This window comes from Neopsephotus bourkii, unplaced genomic scaffold (genome assembly GCF_033783945.1).
Source record: "Neopsephotus bourkii isolate Nb327-2 ecotype Australia unplaced genomic scaffold, CSIRO-AGI_Nbou_v1 NB_518, whole genome shotgun sequence".
In the NCBI taxonomy this organism is placed as follows: Eukaryota; Metazoa; Chordata; class Aves; order Psittaciformes; family Psittacidae; genus Neopsephotus; species Neopsephotus bourkii.
The window spans coordinates 1,140,286-1,161,886 of NW_026901019.1; the positions used below are offsets into that span (position 1 = coordinate 1,140,286).

Sequence of the window (21,601 nt, forward strand, 5' to 3'; positions counted from 1 at the left end):
AATGGCACCAGCAGGGACTGGGTACCTTTCTTCCCTGTCACACTGGTACCTCTCAGTGTGACACTAAGCAAAGTGACCCCCACACGTCTGGTGGAGGCTGAAGGCAGCCTACAGAGCTCAGCTAAAACCAGGTGAGGGTCTGGATTAACCCTGCAGTCTTCACAGTGAAGCAGGGAGCAATGGGGTCAGCAGCAGCACCCCCTGCAACAGCAGTACATCTCCCTGCTCTTCCTTGAGACTCCTAGGAACGATTCATGATTCAAACAGCAAAGACCTGAGGAACTACAGCCTGCTCCACCATCATGGCCCAATTTTGGGGGGTCTGAGGTTCAGAGGGCTTCTGCACAGAAGCTAAGAGACAGGAGCATCCCAGACAGGTACATGCTAGCGTTTAGGTGCACCCTTAATGTGCCCAAACCCTGCACCTGGCACACATCTCCAGCATGCACATGCATGGAGGAGGCATGAATGCGCCCGGCTAAATAACATGAGATGGGTTGTATGCATTTACTGTAACATTTTGTCCTCAGGATTGCAATTCATCTCGCCTATTTTTAGCCATGTTCAGTGTAGAAGACTGCATCTATGCTAGTTAAATTCTTTTACAGTCACAGTGCTGCTCAGCCTTGGCAACTCTCATGCTGTGCAGGCAGGTCACATACACTGTGCTCTGCAGGGGCCTGTTTCTCCCCACAAAGGGAGGCTGGCTGAGATCTAGCTATTTGCCATAAACCCTACCCCAGGCATCATTAAGTGCTATGAAAATCTCACCCAGACTCTCCTCACTTTACCCTGCCTTGCAATGTCAGCCTTCCACGATGCTTTTTTTCACTACCTGCAACTTTTCACCTAACTTTTCCCTTCAGTTTCCTCCTTTTCCATCCCCTGATCAGCTTTTGCACTCGGCTTCTCCCCGACTTCCCATTCTGCCTCCACCCCACAGCATCCACCTCTGCCCCTGCCATCACCCACGAGCGCAGTCTCCATCAGCCTCTGCCTGGCGCAGCTCTGCCCGCGCCGGTGCCCCACCTCGGGGCACCCACTCACTGGGTCCCTCCGTGTGCTGTCCCCACACCCGCGTCCCCTCCTCGCAGGCTCACCGCACGCCGCCGCACGCCGCCATCCCGGCTCTGCCCGGCCTCCTCCGGGCGCTGCTGCTCCGCTCTGCGCAGAGCGGGAAGCCGCAAGGACGCCTGCGATTTACACGTGGCTAAAGCAGATTCCCAGATGGCTTCGCAGCTTCCCTTGTATTCTCTTTAGCCTTCCTGGCCCCCCCGGTCATTTCCCTTTTCCACCTGCCTTTCCCCCTCGCTCCCTTCCTGTCCGTCTTACCCCTGCTCTCCCACGCCACGCCGCGCCGCTCCGCTCCCTCCCCACGGCCGCCCCGTCGCGCACCCCTGCAGCCCCTTGCGCTCCCCGCACTCACGGCATCGCCTCCGCTTTGCAGCTCGCACCGGCCTTTGCCCGGCTGCAGCGCGAAGTGTCGCAAGCGGAGGGCAGCTGAACAGACAATCAGGGAAAGGCTGGGGAGCGCCTGCAGCTCAACCTGACAAAACCCCGGAGGAAAGTGCTCTACTTCCAGCTGGCGCATGGGACGGGATCGAAAACCCTTTGTATGCCTCTGTGGGAACAAGGAGACGGGGGGAAAGTAAGCGGGGACATGATGATGCAGCAAAGAGGCAAAATGTGGGACTAAGGGGAGGAAAGAGAAAGAGGGAAAGAAGAAAACAGGAAACCCCAGGTAGATTCTTAGAATTCTTAGATCTTTTAAAAAGCTGCACTTCCTTTGAGTTATCTGTGCTGGGGATATTTTCAACCCAGGTCCGTTTCCCTTGAAAGATTAATCTGGCATTCATTCAATTCTCAGATGAGCTTGCAAAACATGAAAAGAAGCTGCAAGTGTCACTAACGTGTAGGACCAACCTCCATTCTGAGATGGAGAACTGTGCATCTTCCTCCCCGAGGGTGTCTCTTACCCTCTGCCTCCCTCCTCACCTGCCCTGACCTCCCCATGACTGCCAGTAAGAGCATGGCAGGCACCCTACGTAGGATCCTGATGATGTTGAGAGATCAATCTGAATCCAAGGACACTAAAGGGAAAGATTCCTGCTTCACCCCTGGGTGCACATGGTGTACAACATCCAAAAGCAGCGTTCTTTGCTTTCAGACACAGCAGTGGCAGACCTGTGCCCCCCTGGCAAGCACAACAGCCCTGATGTAGGGACAGAAACTGCAGTAATTTCACAATTGATGACTGCACTTTCACAAAATGCACTCAAACCACTTTTTTCCATCGATCTGACGACTCTGGTTACTCAAACAGCTCCTCAGCTACTTCCTGTTCTGCTGGAGAGCTCAGCCACTCTGCTAAGCAGCACAGAAGGAAACCCAATTCTAACTTTATTTTGAGGTCACCACAAATAGCTGTGGTGGATGGCTCCTGTTTTTGTTCCAAAAGTCTATTTATAAGCTCACTGCCACCGGAGGGCATGGCAATCTGACCTGTGCTGCTCCCTGAGATGCTGGTTCAGCACAGTTGCTGAGCTGAGCCCATGCACCACTGCTGACATGGTCCTCAACTCTCAGCACCAGTGAGCACGAGACAGGGGAGATTCCTTGTTTGTGCCACATTTTGTTGCTAGTCTGTCCATGCTGGGCTTCCCAAAGGACTCCTGATGGAGCCAGCTGGGAGGGGGATTTTGCAATGTGGGCAGCTCTCCATGGTCTGGCCATATATAAACAATGTACTAACCCAGCCCATATGTGTTTTGTGTTATTCTTACCCTGGATCAGATATATCTCTCATGCAAGCTCACCAGACTCTATGGAGCTCCAACAGAGTTGATTTAGCCCAGTCTCATTCCAATCTTGCAACTGAGATGAAGCAACATTCTAGAGCATCCTTTCTTCTCCATAAAAATGAGAGGGAAGCACTGTTTGCTGGCCCTGATTCCTGCAGTAGCAAAAGAAGACAGCAAGGGACCAGCAGACAGCAGCAAATAAAACACTCTCCAGTGAGATCAGCTGGAACCTCTGCTGCAAAGTCAACCACTGAATCTACACCTGGAGTCTCCCTTGCTTGTCCAAACCCCACAGGATCTTTCTGAGATTAGTGGTGAAATCTGTGGCTAATCATTACCCAGGATGAAAAATAAGTTGTCTTCTAGGGGTTTAAAGGGATTAGCAGGTATTTTCCAAAGTATTTTATCTTTGGAGAATTTATTCCCCAACATTCTAAGCTGTGTTGCTTTAGAGACGTTAAGTGCCATCATTTTGTTAGTGTTTCCTGAGCCAAAGCTTGTTTCTCAAATCCCCATTCTCTTCAATAAACACTGACACCAAGTAATAACATTCACTATGTGTGTTGTAACCGTGTGTTATGTTACAGCTGGCCACGCTGTCTAAACTGACTTACAGTTTAATTCCCAAGCAAGTAACTTAATTGCATAGTGTATGGAAAATGTTGCTGTTATTATGCAAGCCTCTGTTTTCTGACAATAGCCAGTAAAGCTGTTTTCCTCCCTTAATTTTATATCCTGGAAATACTCTGTTTGTTACGCCAACAGTAGTTTGAGCTGGTTTTCCAAAGGCAGCTGCTCTCCAGAAGACCATCTGCATGTTGTCTACAGTCTTTGCCCTCCTGGTGTGATTTCCATGAAGTTAGCTCTGCAGATGCAGATGTGCACCTGAGAAAAGTGCACAGCCCACCAATGGGAAGAGGGATACACCCAACATCCATGCCTGCTTTAGGGATGAATTCCCTTTAAACATGTCATAGCTCTAAAGACAGGCTAAAAAGAAGAATCGTGGAATCACAGAATAGTTAGGGTTGGATCTTAAGATCATCTCACCTCCTTCCCCGTGGAGAAGCAAAGACACATGCCTAGCAGCTGGAAAGGAGAGAAGTGAATGCTGCAGCATCTCAATTCAAGAGGCACACTGGAGAACGTGTCAGCATATCCAATGAGATTATAAGTGGAATCCAAATACCCTTAGAGCTGCTAGAGAACATCTGGTGTCACGTCACACAGCACCTCTAACCATTCAATGAGAGGGGGGCTTAGGACAGTTCAACAACCCTGCCTGGTATTTTCTGAGCACTATCAGAGCCTAAGAATCATGGACTCTCAGACTGGTTTGTGTTGGAGGGGACCTTAAAGCCCATCCAATTCCAACCCCCTGCCACGGGCAGAGACACCTTCCACTAGACCAGGTTGCTCCAAGTCCTGTCCAACCTGGCCTTGAACACTGCCAGGGATGGGGCAGCCACAGCTTCTCTGGGCACCCTGTGCCAGCACCTCAGCACCATCGTAGTGAAGGACTTCTTCCTAGTGTTTAATGTAAATGTCCCCTCTGTCAGTTTAAAGCCATTCCCCCTTGTCCTGTCACTACATGCCCATAGATCATTGTCCAAATGCTATTGTTTACTTGGAAAGTTGACAGTTTTGCTAAGATTTTACAATCTGCAGTGAAGCACTGGCTCTGCGCTGCCTCCCCACTATAACATCCTTAGAGCTGTTTTTCCATCTCCTGGCAGCTGCCTGAGTTACATATCTCTGAATCACCTTTCTCTGTGAAAAGTGACTATTTTTCAGACTAAAATAATGGACAAGAAAATGGTGTGAGCCTCTATGTACTGTTTGTATGGTCCCCGTTCACTCGTGACCACTTACATCTCTATCTGTGCCTCTACCTTCAGATTTTCCATGGCAGCTGCGCTTGGATTTCGGCAGAGATGTGACAGTCGGATGCCACCTGCCATCACAGACCTCATGTACAAACAGGATGGCTGATTTCACTTTGGTTCTGTATGGGCTTTTTGTTTTGGCTGGGGCAGGGAGGGAGAGCTGGTGTTCTCTGTGTGTTACATGCTCTGCCCTTCTGGCCTTTCTTTCCATTCAGTTCATTTCTCAGCTGGGAGAAGCAGCTACTTCAAGAGTCCATTTGCACACTCCTGCAGTTTTAGTGTGAGCTCTGCCTTGTTCTCACAGCCCCCAGCCCTTGCCATCAGGTGGCTGAGACTCCAAGCTTTCATCTTTAAAAAGAAAGTACCTTTACAGCCTTCTGGCTTGCAGAGAAAAGACTGAAAAGTTGCCCTGAGTGTGAGTTAAAGGCATAAAACTGGGAAAACAATCAAATGAACACAGCACTTCCAAATAAACACTGAGACATTAGGTGGTTTTTAAAGGCAATCTCCGTTGTTTTGGGGAGAGCTTGAGTTGGCAGTGTTTTAACAGTAAGTGCATGGTCAAGGGAGCTGCAGAGCTGGTACACGCACCGTGGCCTCTATTCCTTGTCCCACTGCAGGCACTAATCAGCCCCATTGCAGGGGCACCCAGAGCTTATCCAGAGTAAGTGGCAGAGCCCTCACAGCTCCCATTGGTGCCATGGCCAGCAGGGAGCATGGCCAGCTCCTCACCTCTACATCCCTCCATGCTAAAAACACCCGTATTCTGTCCACCCCATAAGATCTTCAGTAACACTGAAATTACAGCAAGCCTGAAAAATACTTACAAACCTTCCTGTTGGAGTACATCCCGTATGAAGATAGGCTGAGAAAGTTGGGGCTGTTCAGCCTGGAGAAGAGAAGGCTGCATGGAGACCTCATAGCAGCCTTCCAGTATCTGAAGGGGGCCTATAGGGATGCTGGGGATGGACTCCTCATTAGGGACTGTAGTGATAGGACAAGGGGTAATGGGTTAAAACTTAAACAGCGGAAGTTCAGGTTGGATATAAGGAGGAAGTTCTTTGCTCTAAGGGTGGTGTGACACTGGAATGGGTTGCTCAAGGAATTTGTGAATGCTCCATCCCTGGCGGTGTTCAAGGCCAGGTTGGACAGAGCCTTGGGTGACATGGCTTAGTGTGAGGTGTCCCTGCCCACGGCAGGGGGGTTGGAACTTGATGATCTTAAGGTCCTTTCCAACCCAAACTATTCTATGATTCTATGATTCTATTGCAGGTAAATGTCAGAGTCTTCCCATAAATGGAAGAGGTCTTTCCTATGACCCCTGCCCAAGAGGGACTGCTGCTACAGAGTCTGCCATCCCACACCATTGCATCTTTTTTCTCCTCCTTTTGTGCCCGAACTCTCCCAAGGCACACAGGAAAGGGGCTCAGAAGCCATTCAAGGTAAATCTCAGCAAAGGAGGCTCCTCTCCAGACACCAAGGGATGCAATTCCCCTGAGGGAATGGCACAACAGGCAGAAAACTGGGGGAGAGTAAACTTAACAACGTCATCATACAGCAAACAGCAAACGCGTGTGTTGCTTCCCCTCTGCCCGGGGAAACTGCGGCACGTTTTGGCTACAGCAAGGTAATTACTGTCTGTTTGCTCGTTTCCCTTTACTGAATCAGTTGACTGAGAGTGGTGTGAGTGTGGAGGGAGTGAAAGTCTGCACACTCCGGCTGCTCTGAAGGTTTCTAGATCAGATTGCAGGGCCCCAGGAGTTCGGGTTATTTTTCTAACTGAGGTTTGTCACTGCATCTTCCGGAGAAGCTGCCAGTTATCTACCAAACCTACAGCTCTTATTCATTTGATACCACAGGTTTCAGTCTGAATCACAGCAACATGTGGTTGACCTCAGATTAAAGTGCTTGCTCCATGGCATCAGACTCAAAGGTTGGGAGCCGGATGGAGCATGGATTTGTCTATATCCGAGCTCAACCAAAGAAACACTCGGGGAGAGGAGATGCTCACGTTGGGCTGAACACAGCTAAAATTGTAGGGCTATGGAAGGAAAGCTCTGAAATGTCTCATTTGGAGGCAAAGCAAAAGGAGGTGTTTTATTTCGGGTTACGTAAGCTCTAAAAATCCTTTTCTCTTTTCTCCTTTCAATGTGTTTTAAAAGGGAGGTCAACTTTGAAGTGAAAAAAATGCCATTTTGAATCAAATCTACATTTGAAATGCCTGCAAAACATAAACAAACCATTCCCAAAATGAAACAGTTCATTCTGAAAGTGTCAGAATGAGACGCACTGCTATTTTTAACTTCCCTCCCTCTTCCCCCACCTCTGTATTTTTTTCTAGGCCAGAACTATTCAGAAAATGTGTTTGAATTTGTGAATCATTTTGACTCCCCCTCCCCCTTGACATTTGCTGGAAAAGCTCCTCTCTGCCAAAAAACTGTTCCTCCAGCTCCAGCCAGCTCCTACAGTCTTCTGTCCTGCCAGGGTTTGATGGATGGGGCTGGGGGTCCGACTGCCTTGGGGATACAACACAGATGGTGCAAAGGAAGAGTGGGTCAGGGGGGCAAACCCCAACATCTTTCCAGGCAGTGATGGGCTCTGCGGCACCGACCAGCCCGATCCTCCCTGAAAAAGCCTCCCCTGAGGCTGAACAGGGAAGCAGGCTCTAGCATAAGGCACCACACAGAGGGAGTTCCTCATTGGGCTGTGGCTTCCGGATATTAGGGGAGTGCTCTGAGTTTTGGTTCTCTTGGAAAAACCTTGCGCTCAACGCCAGGCCCTGAAGGTTAAGGGGACGTACCATGGGGGAGCTCGGAGCTGCCTCCTATCAAGTTTGTGGGAATTCTGGCTTTGGTGTCAATGGAAATATGACAGCTCTAAGGCTTGCAATGCAATATAGAAGCTTGGTTCTTTGCAGCCTGGCAGTTCATAGAACGATTTATGCCTTTGCAATGCGAGTGTAAATGTTACTGCTCTCATTTGGGAGTATTTTGCTCCTACCCTGAAACTTTTAGCAAGTGGAAAACTTGGATCCTTTTCAGTCCTCCCATCCAACCTATCTGTAAGCCTTGCAGATTTTTTCAGGATAACGGAGTCTTTCCACCCTACCCACCTGACTAAAATTCACCTCCAGGGCTCATCACCTTTTATCTCAATTTCACATCTCAATAGCCTTTCCTCTGCAAGCTTGCTCTGCAAAGGTCCACCAAATCCACTGCTGAAAGATGGCTTTGTGAACCTGTCGTTCAGCCCCTCTGCAGCTCTCATCCTCCTCACCTTGACTCCTTCTCCTGAGGTGCAAGTTTAAGCTGCTTGGCTTTTGTTTCAAGGCTGTGATTTATTCTATCCGCATCACTTCTTATTTCAGTGCTGAAAGGTCAACTCCTGTGTATGCTCAAGCATGAGATCAGCCTATATTAAACAGACTCCTCTGAGATTTCTCCCTTCTGGGAAGGGTTTCATCCACAGAACAAGCCTGGGATTCGGAACTGCCTTTAAGCTGCTCAGAAGCTCAAAGACCAAATATCAGAGCTGGTTGGGCTGTACAGTACAGGGACAGATAGGAACAAAGTGGCATCATGCTACCTCTGCATTTCCCTCTCATTACCAGCCCAGCACATGGTCAACATTATGGTCACTTGTGACCACCTGGTCTCCTTGGCTTGAAAAAGCCATTCCAGCAACCATGGGTAATATAAGAGAAAAGGAGCTTTGAGGAGAGAGGCCAAGTCCCTTCTCTTCAGGATGAGATGTAGACGAGGGGCTGCGAATAGTGGAGGAGCTGAGCTACAGCCCTGGCCTCAGATCATTTGTTTTAACCTGCTGTGTAAAGGGGTTTCCATGCAAGCTGGACAACATTAGTTGCTCTGTCCTCTGACAGAGGGTCTGGTTCAGTTCAGAGCTGCCTTTCCAGAAGTTCATCTTGAATGTATGATCTTCCCACAGATTATTTTCAGTGGTGGTACATCTTGTTTGTGTGTGAGGGTGGGAATGTGACATCCGAACAGGCAATCCTGTTCGCGTAGCAAAAAGATCAAGGTTAGTTCCCACTCTGCTGAAAGTACAGAAAGGAAACACAGGATTTGTCAAGCAGGGAGAGATAAACTGGATTGGGAACATTTTATATACAAATTCCTAGGAGAACATTAAAACAATGGAGCTGGGAGAGGACACTCGTCAGGGTTTTTTCAAACAATGGGTTTCATATATTCTTTTAAAATACAACAGTAATTCAGGTGGACAGAGATAAGACACAGCTCTAAAACCTCTTTCCTTTGTTTCCTTTCTGGACGCCCTGGTCTCCACCCCAGTAAGACATTCCTACCACGAAACCCCAGGGTGAAGGGCTGTCTAACTAAATACAGCTCCAAGGAGATAATAATTAACAGGCTCTTTCTGAAGCTGCTTGGCAATTGCATGTCTGAGAGCCTCCTACTTCTGTGAACACATACCTTACTTTCGAGGTGTATTTATTAACAGCAGCCTGATGCTGCCCTAAGCAGCAGGAATGGGGGCTGCTGCATGGGGGTGCAGTGTGTGCCAGGCCCTGGAAAGAGCAGGATGAGATGGTGGGACTCAGAGGCCAGCAAGTGCTGCCCAGCAATCCTCCTCCTGGTGCTGCGTGACAGGCACCTGCCTGGCAGCATAGGATCCCATGCTCCCATCTGCAACAGCACCCAAACGTGGAAATACCACCCAAGTGCCTTTCATGGCCACTTCGTGTGGGGACTGAGGGCAGCACAAGGTACGAGGTGATGCTGAACTGGCCTCAATGGAGCTAATATGACTCTATGCAGGCATGGATTAAAAAATAAAATGGAATTGGGCTCTATTTCAGAGTTCAAAGAAATGTTTGAACCTATGGGCACTGATTCAGTCTCATCTCTAATTATATCCCAAGCTCAGGCTTTTCACTAGTTCTGTAGTTCTCAGTAAGGGCCACTTTGGAGTTGTTACTCGAGTTCCTTGCCAATCCGTTGTTGGATTTTCCACTTGACATTATTAGGGGATTAAGTTGTTTGTCTCAGCATCCTTTATCTGTCCTGTTGAGTTTCCTACAAACAGACTTTAACCAGACCAGAGAAAATAGGAGGAAAAAAAACACCCCAAACACTTCCAAGATATAATCCTGGTTTGGGATTTGTAAATTATTGTGTAAACTTATTACTTTGGATATGTAAACTTTGTTGACTCCTATAATCTGGAATGTATTAAAGAAAACTGTAGGCATTACAACATGTCATTGGATTATACTGTCCTAATTCAGCTACAGCTGTGGAAGAAATATATAATAACAGGAGATCCTGTGGAGTTATACATTTTAGACTTAGGTCATCAATTGCCATAGAGAAGACAAAAACAAATGTAGCTGAGCCTGGAAAGAATGTTGCTAAAATTGGAGGAGCATTTAATGTGAGTAGCCTAGGGGTGCAATAACTTTGCCTGTAGCTTAACAAAACCCACCCACATAAAACATACCAAGGACTGCAGATTGGACTCTCTGATCTGCAGGCTGCCAAAAAAGCAAACCTGACTTTTTTCCCCTTCCTACAGATGCAGGTTTGAATGGTCCCTGCAGAGTGTTAAATATATATTACCCGTAATAGCAACCTTATTACAATTGGACGTGTTGCTAATTCTCCCCCAGTTGCTCTGTACCTTGCTTGCAGTGGGAGGATGCCCCTGGACATCTAATGGGGCTTGTGGCTGCCAGCAGAGCAATTCCTATGGCCCACATGGTGGGAAGGAACCTGTTCACCTCCCCCTCAGCCCTGCCCTTCCTTGGCACCCCATCTTCTCTCTTTTGAGGGCTCCCTCCACCACTGCATTTAAGTACCCATTCAATGAAAATGTTCTGAACACGTTTAGCTCAATGGGATAAAAGCAATTCCTACGCCTCCCCAAAACGCCTTCTCAAAGTGCAGCTGCAGCAAACAGGGCTCAGCGGTGAGCTGGAGGCCAGGCTCTGCTCTGCCCTTTTCCCCAGCAGCAGGGACCAGAGATTGTTTAGTGAGGAATAAGAAAACAAACATCCAACCCTAAAATGCACTTTCCAAGAAGTCACCCTGCAGATCCTTCCATTTACAGAACTCCTGTCCCCAAAGCTCTGTGGCACTGCACCTACCAACAGGCAAAACCCCCATGGGGTCCATTAATTCAGTATAATGTTGGATTTACCTTGAGATGTAACTGGATACATGCAGGGGGGAGCAAGGTGCAAAACGATCAAGGACCAGCACGCTCCTGCTGGCTTCAGCAGAGCTACAATAGCTGTTATCAGCATTTTATCTGACCCTAACAAAAGGAGCAAATTGTTTAGCAAAGGAAGAGGGTTCTTTGATTCTATCTTGCTGCAGATGAATTGCCCAAGCAAGGGCAAAGGGACAGGAAGTGAAGGGGGAGGAGAGAGGTGATGCTAAAGGTAGGTGCTGCCATTGTTTAGCCCTCTCTGCTAACTTCCACTAGGAGCTATGTTTCTGCTGTCCCCTTCTGCACACACTAATGGGGGAAGAGGGCTGGGCCTGCCCCCTGGCACAGCCATCCTACCAAGACATCGTGCTGGTTATTCCTGGTATTGACGCACTGGTCTTCCTTCAGGCAAAGCCCAAAGCATTCCAGCTGTAGGGAGTTCTGTAGCAGTGAAGACTGCAAAGCTGAGACCTGTTTCACACAGTCCAAGACCACTATTTTCCAAAACCTCAGATACAAGACTTAAAAGTCAAGGATGAAAGCCCAGAAGCCAAAGATGAACCCTTGGCAAAACATCAATTCAACAAGGTCCACACCACAGCAACTGCGGGTGCTGATCTCTCTGCAAAAGCAAATGTGTGACTCAAGCAATTGAGACAATCTGATTCTGCCCTTTGAATGAAACCCATTAAAATGTCCATCAGTACATTACTCCAGAGCCCATATATGTCTTTTAGGGAGGAGAGGGATGTTTTACTATTACTTAAAACCACAACAGTGCTGAATACTAATGCAGTTCCTGTTGTGTACCACTGATCAGATAATACACTGTACTGCTTAAAAGAAGAAGCTGTTAAGTGCTGAGCACTTGTTGGTTTACCCCCTAGATCTCCTTTCAAAAGCAATCCTTGTGTTTTGGCTCGCAATAAATCTTAGATCTGAAAGGAAGAATTGAATTCCTTCTTCTGGGCTCTTTTTCCACGTCATTAATGAAAAGAATGTTCTTTACTATAAAAAACTCACTTCTTTCTTCTCATGGCTGAATTGTATGATCCCATTGAAAAGAATATTGTGAGAGGGAAGAGGCTAGTACGGGTCTTAGCAGCTTACAGCAGCTTCAGACTCCAATACTGCCTATCTCTTAGAAAGTAAGGTCAGAAAACCCCAGCACTCGGTCAACGCAACTGCTCCTGACTATGGCAGTGAGGATGTCCACAGGCATGCAGGCTGTGGTGGTGAACTCCCACCGTGGCTGGGAAACATGAAGCTGCAGTCTACATTTGCCAAAAGCTTCCACCGATCCAGGGTGCATTCATGGCACACACACTCAGGCTGAAGCTTGCCGCTGGAGACCCTGAGCTTCTGAACATGCACCAGCTCATGCTGAAAGGCACTCCCGGCTGGTCATCCCTCTTACACAGCAGATCACACGTTTTGCTGCCTGAACACTGATTTAAAATTAGCCAAATCAGAGGCTTTTGAAGCTGGCAGAACTCAGACTGCAGCAGCTTCCTGAACCACTTGCGGCTGTTGTGCAGGTTCTGCATGACCTGTTTTTTATGGGCATGGATAAGAATGAAATGCTGATAAAGTTTATAGAAGACATCCACGAGGACTTTAGAAACAGATTCCTCTGTCTTAAGCACACTTCTGGAGTAGTCCTCAAGATTGCATCAGAGAAGAAAGGTACCTTAGGAGGAGACTTATTCTGAGGAGACATGTCAGCCCTTGGCTGACATCTAAGCAAGATGAATTCCATAAAAGGGCCATTGCAAATGACCTACTGCCCAAAAAGTCACGTTTGAGAGTAAGAGATTAGGCTGCAAAGTTACTCATAGATCTGAAAATGTTAACATTTAGTTTTCACTGTCTGTTAAATATTAACATATCTTTCTTAGAAAGCTTGGCTGGGCTTCACTGGAAGAAAGCAGAACAAATTTACTGCACAAATTTACCTACTGGTATAAACAAAATAATCTCTAACCATTACAGAAGGCTAATCTTAGCTGAAGTGACATTTAACATCACACATAGCTGCCATTATTTCTCTAGTGAGTTAGGACAGATTTACATATAAAGAAAACATGAGCTCAGCACTGGCTCTCAGTCATCGCATGGCATGCGAGAGCTCAGTCCTGTGCTAATATTTTCTTCACATGCAAATCTGTCCTAACACATTATAGAAATAATATGGAAAACATGAGGCAGGTGCTGACTCTGCTTTGATTGGGTTTTGTCATTGCAAGGCTCTAAGAAGGTAAAGACAAACTGTAAGGTTTCCACTGATCCAGGATCTTCATTCTGTGGATGTTCAGCTTAACACCTGAAAGGTCCTACTAGACAAGCTCCTGACATCCTGCAATTCCCATCAGAAAGGGAGGAAACCTGGATGTTTGGGTGATGGGCTTAATGTTTGTTCTTCCTGCACCTCAGACATGCTTTGGGCTCTTTTTCCCACTTTTTATGAATGCTTTCAGTGTGAAATTGCTTGAGAAACAAAATACTCAAGAAACAGCAGCTGTGCTAGCAAGTAGGTCCCTCTGTTAGAAAGATCTGCTACGTGCCATGTAATTCCTGTGCTGTCAATCATGGAGAATGTTAGCACAGAAGAAACCCTTCCCAATGAGCTTCAAAGTGCTGCTGAAAATGGACTTGAAATAGCACCGTATGTCTCTCATTGGGTAATGGTAGCATCTTCCCTTAGCCTCTGTGGGTGGGAGCTCATAAATAAGCTGCTTATTTCCCAAGAAGGCCATATGAGTAGGTAGGAGATATGCTACCAAATAGAGTGGTGCTTTGTGAACTCCCTGGAGTGCTCAGCCTCCATCTGCAAGGAGCCTGAAGGTCTGCCCAGCCCTCTGAGCACCAGGGGTTCTTGATCTCATCCCAGCAGACAAAAGACACTGTTCTGTCAGTCTGCAGAGTGTGGTGCTCTGACAGTGGAAACACAGGGGTATTCACCTCATTCTCCTCTTCCCCCTAGTCTTCCCACAGCAGGGCTGAAGGAGGCTCCATCCTCTGGCAGCTTACCCGGTGTGCTAAGCACCTTTCCTGATCAATGACACGCATTAGTAGAGTAATAGTTGCTCTTCAGAGGGAGCAAGCAGGGCCCTAATGCGCTAGACATTACACTGATACTAATTTGGTGGTACCACTCACAAGCTCATAAGCTTAGTAGCTTTTAAGACAAATATGGTGGGAGGAAGGAGTAAACTACATAAACACAGCATAAAGATATACATTCACAGGGCTTGCATGCATCACCATAGCCATGTGGTCACGGTTTCTATTACAGAGACTTCCTGATCACGGTGACAGCTAGGAAAGGCAATGAAAGTGTATTTCATTTGATTGATTTTTATAGGAACAAATCAGGAGCACTGTTGTCAGCTTATGCCTTGGAACATGTCAAAGAGAAACAAGCAAGGGTCCCACAGGCCCTTGGCTGACACTAACCCCTTCTGAACTTGGCTCCTTTCAGAATGCATTACAGCCATTGTGAGTCAAAAAAATAAATCAATTAAAAAGTCACCTGTCAGCAGCAACACCATTAGCTTTTTCCAAAGGCTCTTGCCATTTTGCACAGGTTAATGGAAGCCTCTTACTCTGAGCAAACCTCTCTGCTTGTTGTTGAAAGCAGCAGAGGTTTCACAACGTACCCAGAGTCGCCTGATTACTATTCTGTCGTATGTCCTTGTGTTTCCACAGCGGCTGTGGGAAAGCCAGGAAGAGGAACACTGCAGTGTCTTGCACTGTTTTTCCAGAAGCGTGGCTTTTTTTCCCCTTGACATGTCATTTTTCTATAGTACACACTTGCACAATTTCTGCCTTTCCCCCACGTGCCTGTTGCTTTGTCTGTAGTTGCTGAGGAGCTGACAAACCATGGGATTTAGGGTGAGAACCACTCATTGTAATGATCAACAATGGAGTATCTTCTGCTTAAGGGGCACAGCCAGCTTCCAAGCCAAGCCTCCCGCTGCTAAGTACACCTCGCTCTATCAGCTGTCCCTTGGAAGGAGCAAACAGGGTTCCCCAGGCACAGCAAAACTCATAGACTTGTATTTTCCCACTGAAGTCAATGGGAGTCACAGCTAAAACGGGGCTTATTTAGGTTGTAAATCCCCCTTTAGGAGAAGGGCTGCTGCCTCAGGCTATCTGTGCCACTTGGAGCCTAAGACAGGGGAGCACCTTCTCACTCCCCTACATACCCAACCTGTGTGACCAGCAGGAGGGGAGAAGTCTTCCCTCACCAAGATGGAGACAGGCATCTCCCAACAGCCACTGTCTGTTCCTGACTTGGGAGGTGGGTGAGTGGAGGCACCCGCTCCTTCCCCAAACTGCCCGTGTCTCTGTCACAGGGGGCATGCAGCATACAGGCTGCTTGGCAGCACTGTCAAACCACAATGTCCCATCCCAATGTTCTGCCTGGACAGGCCACCCCTCCCACACAGCCTGAGAAGTGTCACGGGCTCAAGTGTCTTTGAAACCTCGCAAGCATCAATAAACAAGTGTGGGGTTTCTCCAGCAGCAGCCCACAGCCGGGGGAAAGCCACAGCTGCAAAAGCCCTTACATGGAGGTTTACTCAGACCTTAAGTGGATTTGCAATTAGACAACAGCAAAATGTCAGATTGCTCTTACTGTTGCTGCACTTCAAAAGCCTTCTGTAATCATGGCAGGGTCACTGTTTCCCACTGCTGCACAGTCCACTGGGCACCAGCGCACTCCAGGGACAGGTAATGCACTGAGTAAACCATTTCAATAAACAAAGGCAGAGCCCGTATCAGCCACAGAGCTGGTCCAGGTCACAGTGTCCAAAAAAACTGGCCACAAAACCTACCTCCTTTTTGCTAGGCAACATCGTTTTCTAACTGGCCAATTTGCAAGCCCAACCACAAATGAAGTTTACTGCCTGCAGAACAAATGGGGGATGAGTCCGTGCCAGCCGGAGGGATCTGCCCGCTTCCCAGGATGCCAGGAGGAACTACAATAGACAGCCGGACATCCCTAACAGATTTGCTTAGCCAGACAGCCTCCAGAAAGGAAGGGCAGAAGCAAGCCTGCTGTTTATCAAACCTGTAAGCATGCTATATGAGATATGCAGCACAGACCGTATCTGCAGCAAGAACTGCCTTCCTGCCACTTGTCATTACGTCTCCTCCAGGTACGACAGCCATCCCCTGTGCCAGCACCACCCAGTGCAGAGAGGCAGGGCTCTCTACCCGCCAAGCGTTTATCTACTCAACCCAGCCATGATGTTGGTTTCTGTCAGTTGAGGTCTCCCAGGATCTATGTTGATGGAAAAGTATGAGTTGCAGAGAGAGCTTCTCACACATTCTTCCTCATTACACAACTCATTTCCAGACCCTGTGCGTTGTTAAAAGGAAATAGTGAGCTCATGAAAACAAATGAGTGTGCAACCTGAGACTGCTTCAGTAGCTGCCTTCTGCTGTCTTTATGGATTTAGAAGATGCTGCCAACCAGTACACAAAGTTGGGTGTTATGTATATGATTCACCTTTGAATTACTGGGCATTGGCACACAATCCTGTTGAGAAGTTCACTATAACCTGCCAAAGGCAGTGATCAGCCCTGCACGGGACCTGTGGAGCCCAGCAGAAAGTATCACTGTAAATGAGCCCAGCTGCTCCTGCTGAGAGGACTCCAGCACTGAAACACAAAACCAAGTGCAGCTCCTCAGGCTGCCTAACACATTTTGGACCACATCTTCATCTCATCTAGCTTGGAGTAACCCCACTGAGCCCAGGAGATCTTAGACCTGATCTGAGCTAGCTCTGATCCAGGCCTCTGGACAATAAAAACAAGCCTTGCCTGTTCACTGCTGAGCCACCAGCCTGGCTGAGCTCACTGGGGGCCACGAGAGGCTGTGCAGAGTCAGCTTGAGGCTCCAGGAAGCTTTCCACAAGAGCGTCAGGCATGATTTTGCCCATCAGCGAACTGTTTTCAGCAGCAAATCAGTGAGTGGGATCTGGCAGTAGGAACAGTCATTAGTATGGAGAATAGAGCAGAGATTACTACAGCTCATGCACACAAAACCAGCAGAATTTAATCAGCAGAGTGATTGTAGCAGCTCCCAAAGGGAGCAAGCTGATTCATCAGTTAAGAGCCCCAAGATACAAAACTGTCTGCAGAGACGATGAGCCACAGGCTTGTAACTTCATTAAGTGTGCTTTTACTCGACTGCTTCTCCATCCTGAGCAGGGCTGAGCCCGAGATCTTGGAACACAACAAAACAAGTAGGAAAGCAAAGATAGGTAATTCAGCTTGCTGTGTGTTTTACAAACCACAGTCTGTCAGTCCTTCATGAGTTTGATACGTTCACTTAGATGTTTCCCTGCTCTGGTCTTCCTCATGTCACTGAGCTTAGCAAGAGTTTCACTGTCATGTGTCTGTGGGAAGTTAAGCATATTGAAGCACACCACTGAAAGTTGCCAGCCCTTTATCAGACTCCAAAATTAAGGAGCCAGTGGGTTGTCCTGCATTTTTGAGGGATTGTCAGTGTGAGGCTCCAGAGCTGAGCTCAAATCAATGTAACATCTCAGAGCCAGGGGATAGGAGAGCCCATGTGCTGGTGGGAGACCCTGATGATGCACAGCCTGCAGTGGGGCACAGTGGTTCAAATCCCTCTGGATAGATGGTGTGACAGCTCAGGGCAGAGCATGCTCTGTGCAGAGCATTCAGAAGTGGAATGAAGTGTCCAGGTGACACAAGAAATCCCAGGAGTGTCTGCCTTTGGGAAGCACATCAAAGCCCTCCTCTCTGAAGAGGTATCTGCTTTAAGGGTGATACAGCACTGCTGCTTTCTCTCACCTGAAGCCTCCCAGCCAGCCCCACCATAAAGATCCAGAAACAAAAGAACTTAATGTAAATACCAAATAAAAATATGCTTACCTAAAATACAACATACCCCACAAGCAAAAAGTGTTCTTCAAAAGGGGAATTACCAGAAATACTAGTGATTTTTGCTTCCATGTGAAAGGCACACAGACACTATGGTAATGGGCATCAGAATAAACTTTAACAGACAGTTGGCCCACACAGTTTTGACTCCGAGGAGGAAATGTATTCTCCCTTAGGCTCATGTAAATCATGGGAAACCTCCAGCACGCAGGGAAGCTGTGCTGAGGAAAAGCTGAGGCTCCTAACCACATGTCAGCAGAAGGCTGCATTACTGGGTGTATATTAAGCACATGAGCAGGCAGCGTGCAGCACCAGGGAAGCCTTGCAAGGACTGTGCACAGTGGGATGGGTACTGATGCTCTCTCCTGCGTGCAAGGGATTTTCAGACTGGGAACAGGGATCGGTATTTCATGTAAGGGAAAGCAAATGCCGCTGAGCAAATGGAAAGTTTCTCTGCAGACCTCTGCTTTGACAGACCTCTGCCCTCCCTCTGCAGCTCTGCCTGCGAGCAAGAACGCTGTCAGCCCTCGCCCCACCTCCCCAGTGCTGGTGCAAGACTCACCACTCGGGGCTTCTGCTGGTCCAGGGTCTGCAGGAAGGCCGGTGTCTGGTCCAGGGTGCGCTCAGGGTCGCTGGAGATGTCCTCCTCGGACTCCTCCCAGGATGAAGAGAAGCCTGTGGAAGAGGCTGAGGACGACGACAGCTTCCGGACGGGCAGGCTGCTGGGGGGCACGGCGCCCGCCTCCTCCTCCGGGCCCCCCAGGTCCGTGACAATGACAGCAGGGATGCTCCCGCTGATGGCTGGGCACTGGCCCTCATGTCCTGTAGGAGCCACCACCACTTTATCTTGCCGTGGTGCAGGCCCTGATGGCCCCAGGGGGCTGCTGCCCACTGCCAGCCCTACAGTCGGGACCACCATCGCCACTGAACTCCCCGAGGGCTCTGCAGCACTTGGCCAGACTTGCACCCCACCAACATCAGGGGCCTCACTTTTCTCATAAGCTTGTGGCTGGGATGCACTTCCAAGTCCCACCATTGGCACCGTGGGGCTGGCAGGTCGGGATCGGGATGGCCGTGGGCTTCGTGGCGGCTGGGCAGCAGAGCTGTGCGCTTGGATTTGTGCCTCAAAGAGCCCCACTTTCTGGTTCACTTGAACATTGTGCAGCTCCCGCTGAAGTTGCCGTGCCATGGGGGGTCCTGGCTGCCCCTCCTCGCCCCGGCTGCCACGCCGTCCCCTGGGGCTGCCCGGCTGCAGGACAGGCTCTTCAAGGGGTGGGAAGAGGAAAGCGGGGCCACGGCATGGGGAGCGGGGTGGCACGGGGGCCGGGCTGAAGACAGGGAGCGGGCGGCAGCTGCCGGGTGTCTCCAGGCCCCTGGGCAGCACTTGTCCTGGAGGAGGCGGCGTCTTGCTCCTGCTGCTCGTCACCTGGCTGTTGCTATTCATCATCACCAAGCTATTGAGTGCATAGCAGTACACAGCCATAGTAGTCAGCCGGGGCGCACAGGGGGGCCGCTGCCGCTGCCTCCTCGGCGCTCAGGCTCCGTGGGGCTGCCCAGGGTCTCTCCACACTGGGACCAGCAGCATCACTGGGAGGAAGCAGGGGAGCTGGGCTGGCCCTGGCCTGCAGCTCCATAAAATGCGACGGCTGGAGAAGGAGAAAGAGGCAAGTGGTGAGAACAGCTCTGCACTCCCCTTAAACTCACCCTCCAGCTGTGCACACAGCTGGCCGGACTCTTCCTTTCCTGAGTGCCTCCTCCTATCCCTGCACACACCTTCCTGCATCCCCAGTGTGCCAGCCCTGGGGACATGGCCCAGCCTGGTCATCAGAACGGTCTGAGCCAAGGGGAAATCAAGTCTGGGGCTGTTTCCCCCTTTTCCTGCCTTCCCTCCAGCTTGCCTGCGGAGGCAGCTGCAGCACCAGTGTCTGAGAGGACATATAGTCAGCAGCTGTTCCCGCAACAGAATATGGGAGTTATGGTCAACTGGTGCGAGCTGAAAGAAGGGAAATACTCCAAACAGCTCCGATTTGCCACCTTCTGGTTTGTCACCTAGGACCGAGATCAAGTCTCCAGCATGGATTTCTGTTCAGCGATACACGAGTGTGCCCTGCTTGCAGCTTTCTGCGGTGTGGGACCATGTCTCCACCACTGCCATAACCTACCATGTGCAACAACACACACGGCTTTGCATATCTTCACGCGTTCCCTGTCTATACATGCCTCCCCTGTGCTCATCTGCCTTTACTGCACACGCCTCTAAGTCACAGCCAGACCCCACACAGAGATGTGTGGTGGTGTCTGCCCTGTTTTGTGCTTGTGTGTAAGTGTGTGAGAGACTTGACTTCTTTAGGTGGCTCTCTGTGCCCTCTGCACTTCAGTATACCTTCCTTCATGCCCGTCTGCTCCATGTGCCGCTGGAGCTGCAATCCCCATCCCATGCTGGGGCACAGGAACTCACGAGGTCTACACAAACACGCTGGCTACATGAGTGTGCAGGCATGTTTACACACTAACTCTGGTTATGGGCGTACACATCTTTGGCAGCAGATGTGTGTGATGCTGTCAGGGGTACCCCTATGCCTCCCGCTGTGTGCCTCCTTGCAGGTAAATGCCCGCAGGTCCAAGCACAGTCCGCAGTGACTAAAGGCTCCCCATCCCTCCAGGCACTGCTGGGAGGCAGCGTGCGGCTCAGCAGAGCCCGGGCAGCGCGGACACCCACTCTCTGCAGGGATCCCCGGCACTGCAACGCTCTCAGCTCAGCGAGCACCAGCACAAGCTGCTCAGCCACACACCGGCTGCGGGGCACCCCGCTCGGCCCTGGCGCACCCCCCTGCCCCTCCGCCACGGCCCCACCTCGTCCCTTCCTCCCCGGGGCAGCAGTTCGAGGGTGCCCCGGCCGAGGGGTCGGCCACGTCCCCGTCCCGTGTGTGTCCCCCCCGCCGCTTACCTGGGGGCAGGGTCCGCGCCTCCCTCAGTGCCGCCGCCGGCCGCGGGGCGCAGCGGGACCCATCTCTGCGGGCGCGGGATTCGCTCCGCGGCTCCAGCCGGGCTTCCTCCCCCTGCGCGGCAGCCAACGGGCCGGGGGACGCCGGGTTCCCCCGCTTCGCGCTTCGGCTGCGGAGACTGCGCGGGTGGCTCCGCGCTCCGGCCAGGTCCGCGCCGCGGCCCCGGCGCCCGCTGCCTGTGAGGCTGGAAAGGCGGAGAGAGGAGGTGGAGGAGGAGGAGAAGGAGGAGAAGGAGAGGAGAGGCGAGGAGGAGGAGAGCGGAGGGAGGGGGTAGGAGAGCAGGAAGGAAGTTGTGAGCCTGTCTGGGGTTGAACTCAGCGGAACAAGTTTCTTTTTTTTTTTTTCTCTCTCTGCTCGCTCGGCTGCAGGGAAATACTGCGAAAAAAAAAAAAAGTTTCCATTGTTAACTACGAGAGGAAAAAAACCACACCGCCGCCGCGTGCTGGCCGCTGCGGGTTAAAGACACACGAAGCTGTTTTCCAGCCCCGGCCGGTCCCGGGGTGGGGGTATCCCCCTGCCTGGCATTCCCCCAGCTTCCCCCTTCCCGCATCCCGCTCCACGCCGAGCTAGCGGCCGCCGCGGCTGCAGGCGCCCAGCCCGAAGGCATGGAGCAGCACAGCCCTTGGGCGCGGATCCCCCTCCCCAGGCACAGCCACCGGCCCTCCCGTCCTGCTGCTCTTCAGCACTTGGGCATCCGCACCCGAGCCAGGCTGGTGCAAAGCACCCCCTGCCCGGCGTCCCGTGGCAGTGAGATGATCCCCACAGCTCCAGAGGCCAAACACCAGCGCTGTAGGCACATCCT

At 50.3% G+C, this 21,601-nt stretch overlaps 1 protein-coding gene and 1 long non-coding RNA gene across 2 annotated transcripts in view; one reads left to right on the top strand and one right to left on the bottom strand.

The window, feature by feature from the left end:
- The window catches only part of ITPKB (inositol-trisphosphate 3-kinase B), a 67,076-nt gene extending 45,902 nt beyond the window's left edge, over positions 1–21,174 (bottom strand). The window contains exons 1-2 of the mRNA XM_061350516.1: positions 20,742–21,174; positions 18,357–19,440 (exon numbers count right to left, since the gene is read on the bottom strand). Coding sequence (XP_061206500.1) covers positions 18,357–19,277 — 921 coding nt within the window. The 5' untranslated portion in view covers positions 19,278–19,440; positions 20,742–21,174. The remainder of the gene's footprint in view (positions 1–18,356; positions 19,441–20,741) is intronic.
- On the top strand, positions 1,506–6,181 carry LOC133210806 (uncharacterized). Its single transcript, XR_009725028.1, has 4 exons — positions 1,506–1,648; positions 4,700–4,808; positions 4,903–5,530; positions 5,971–6,181. It is a non-coding gene; the product is annotated as an uncharacterized LOC133210806 (long non-coding RNA).
- Positions 21,175–21,601: the final 427 nt, after the last annotated feature.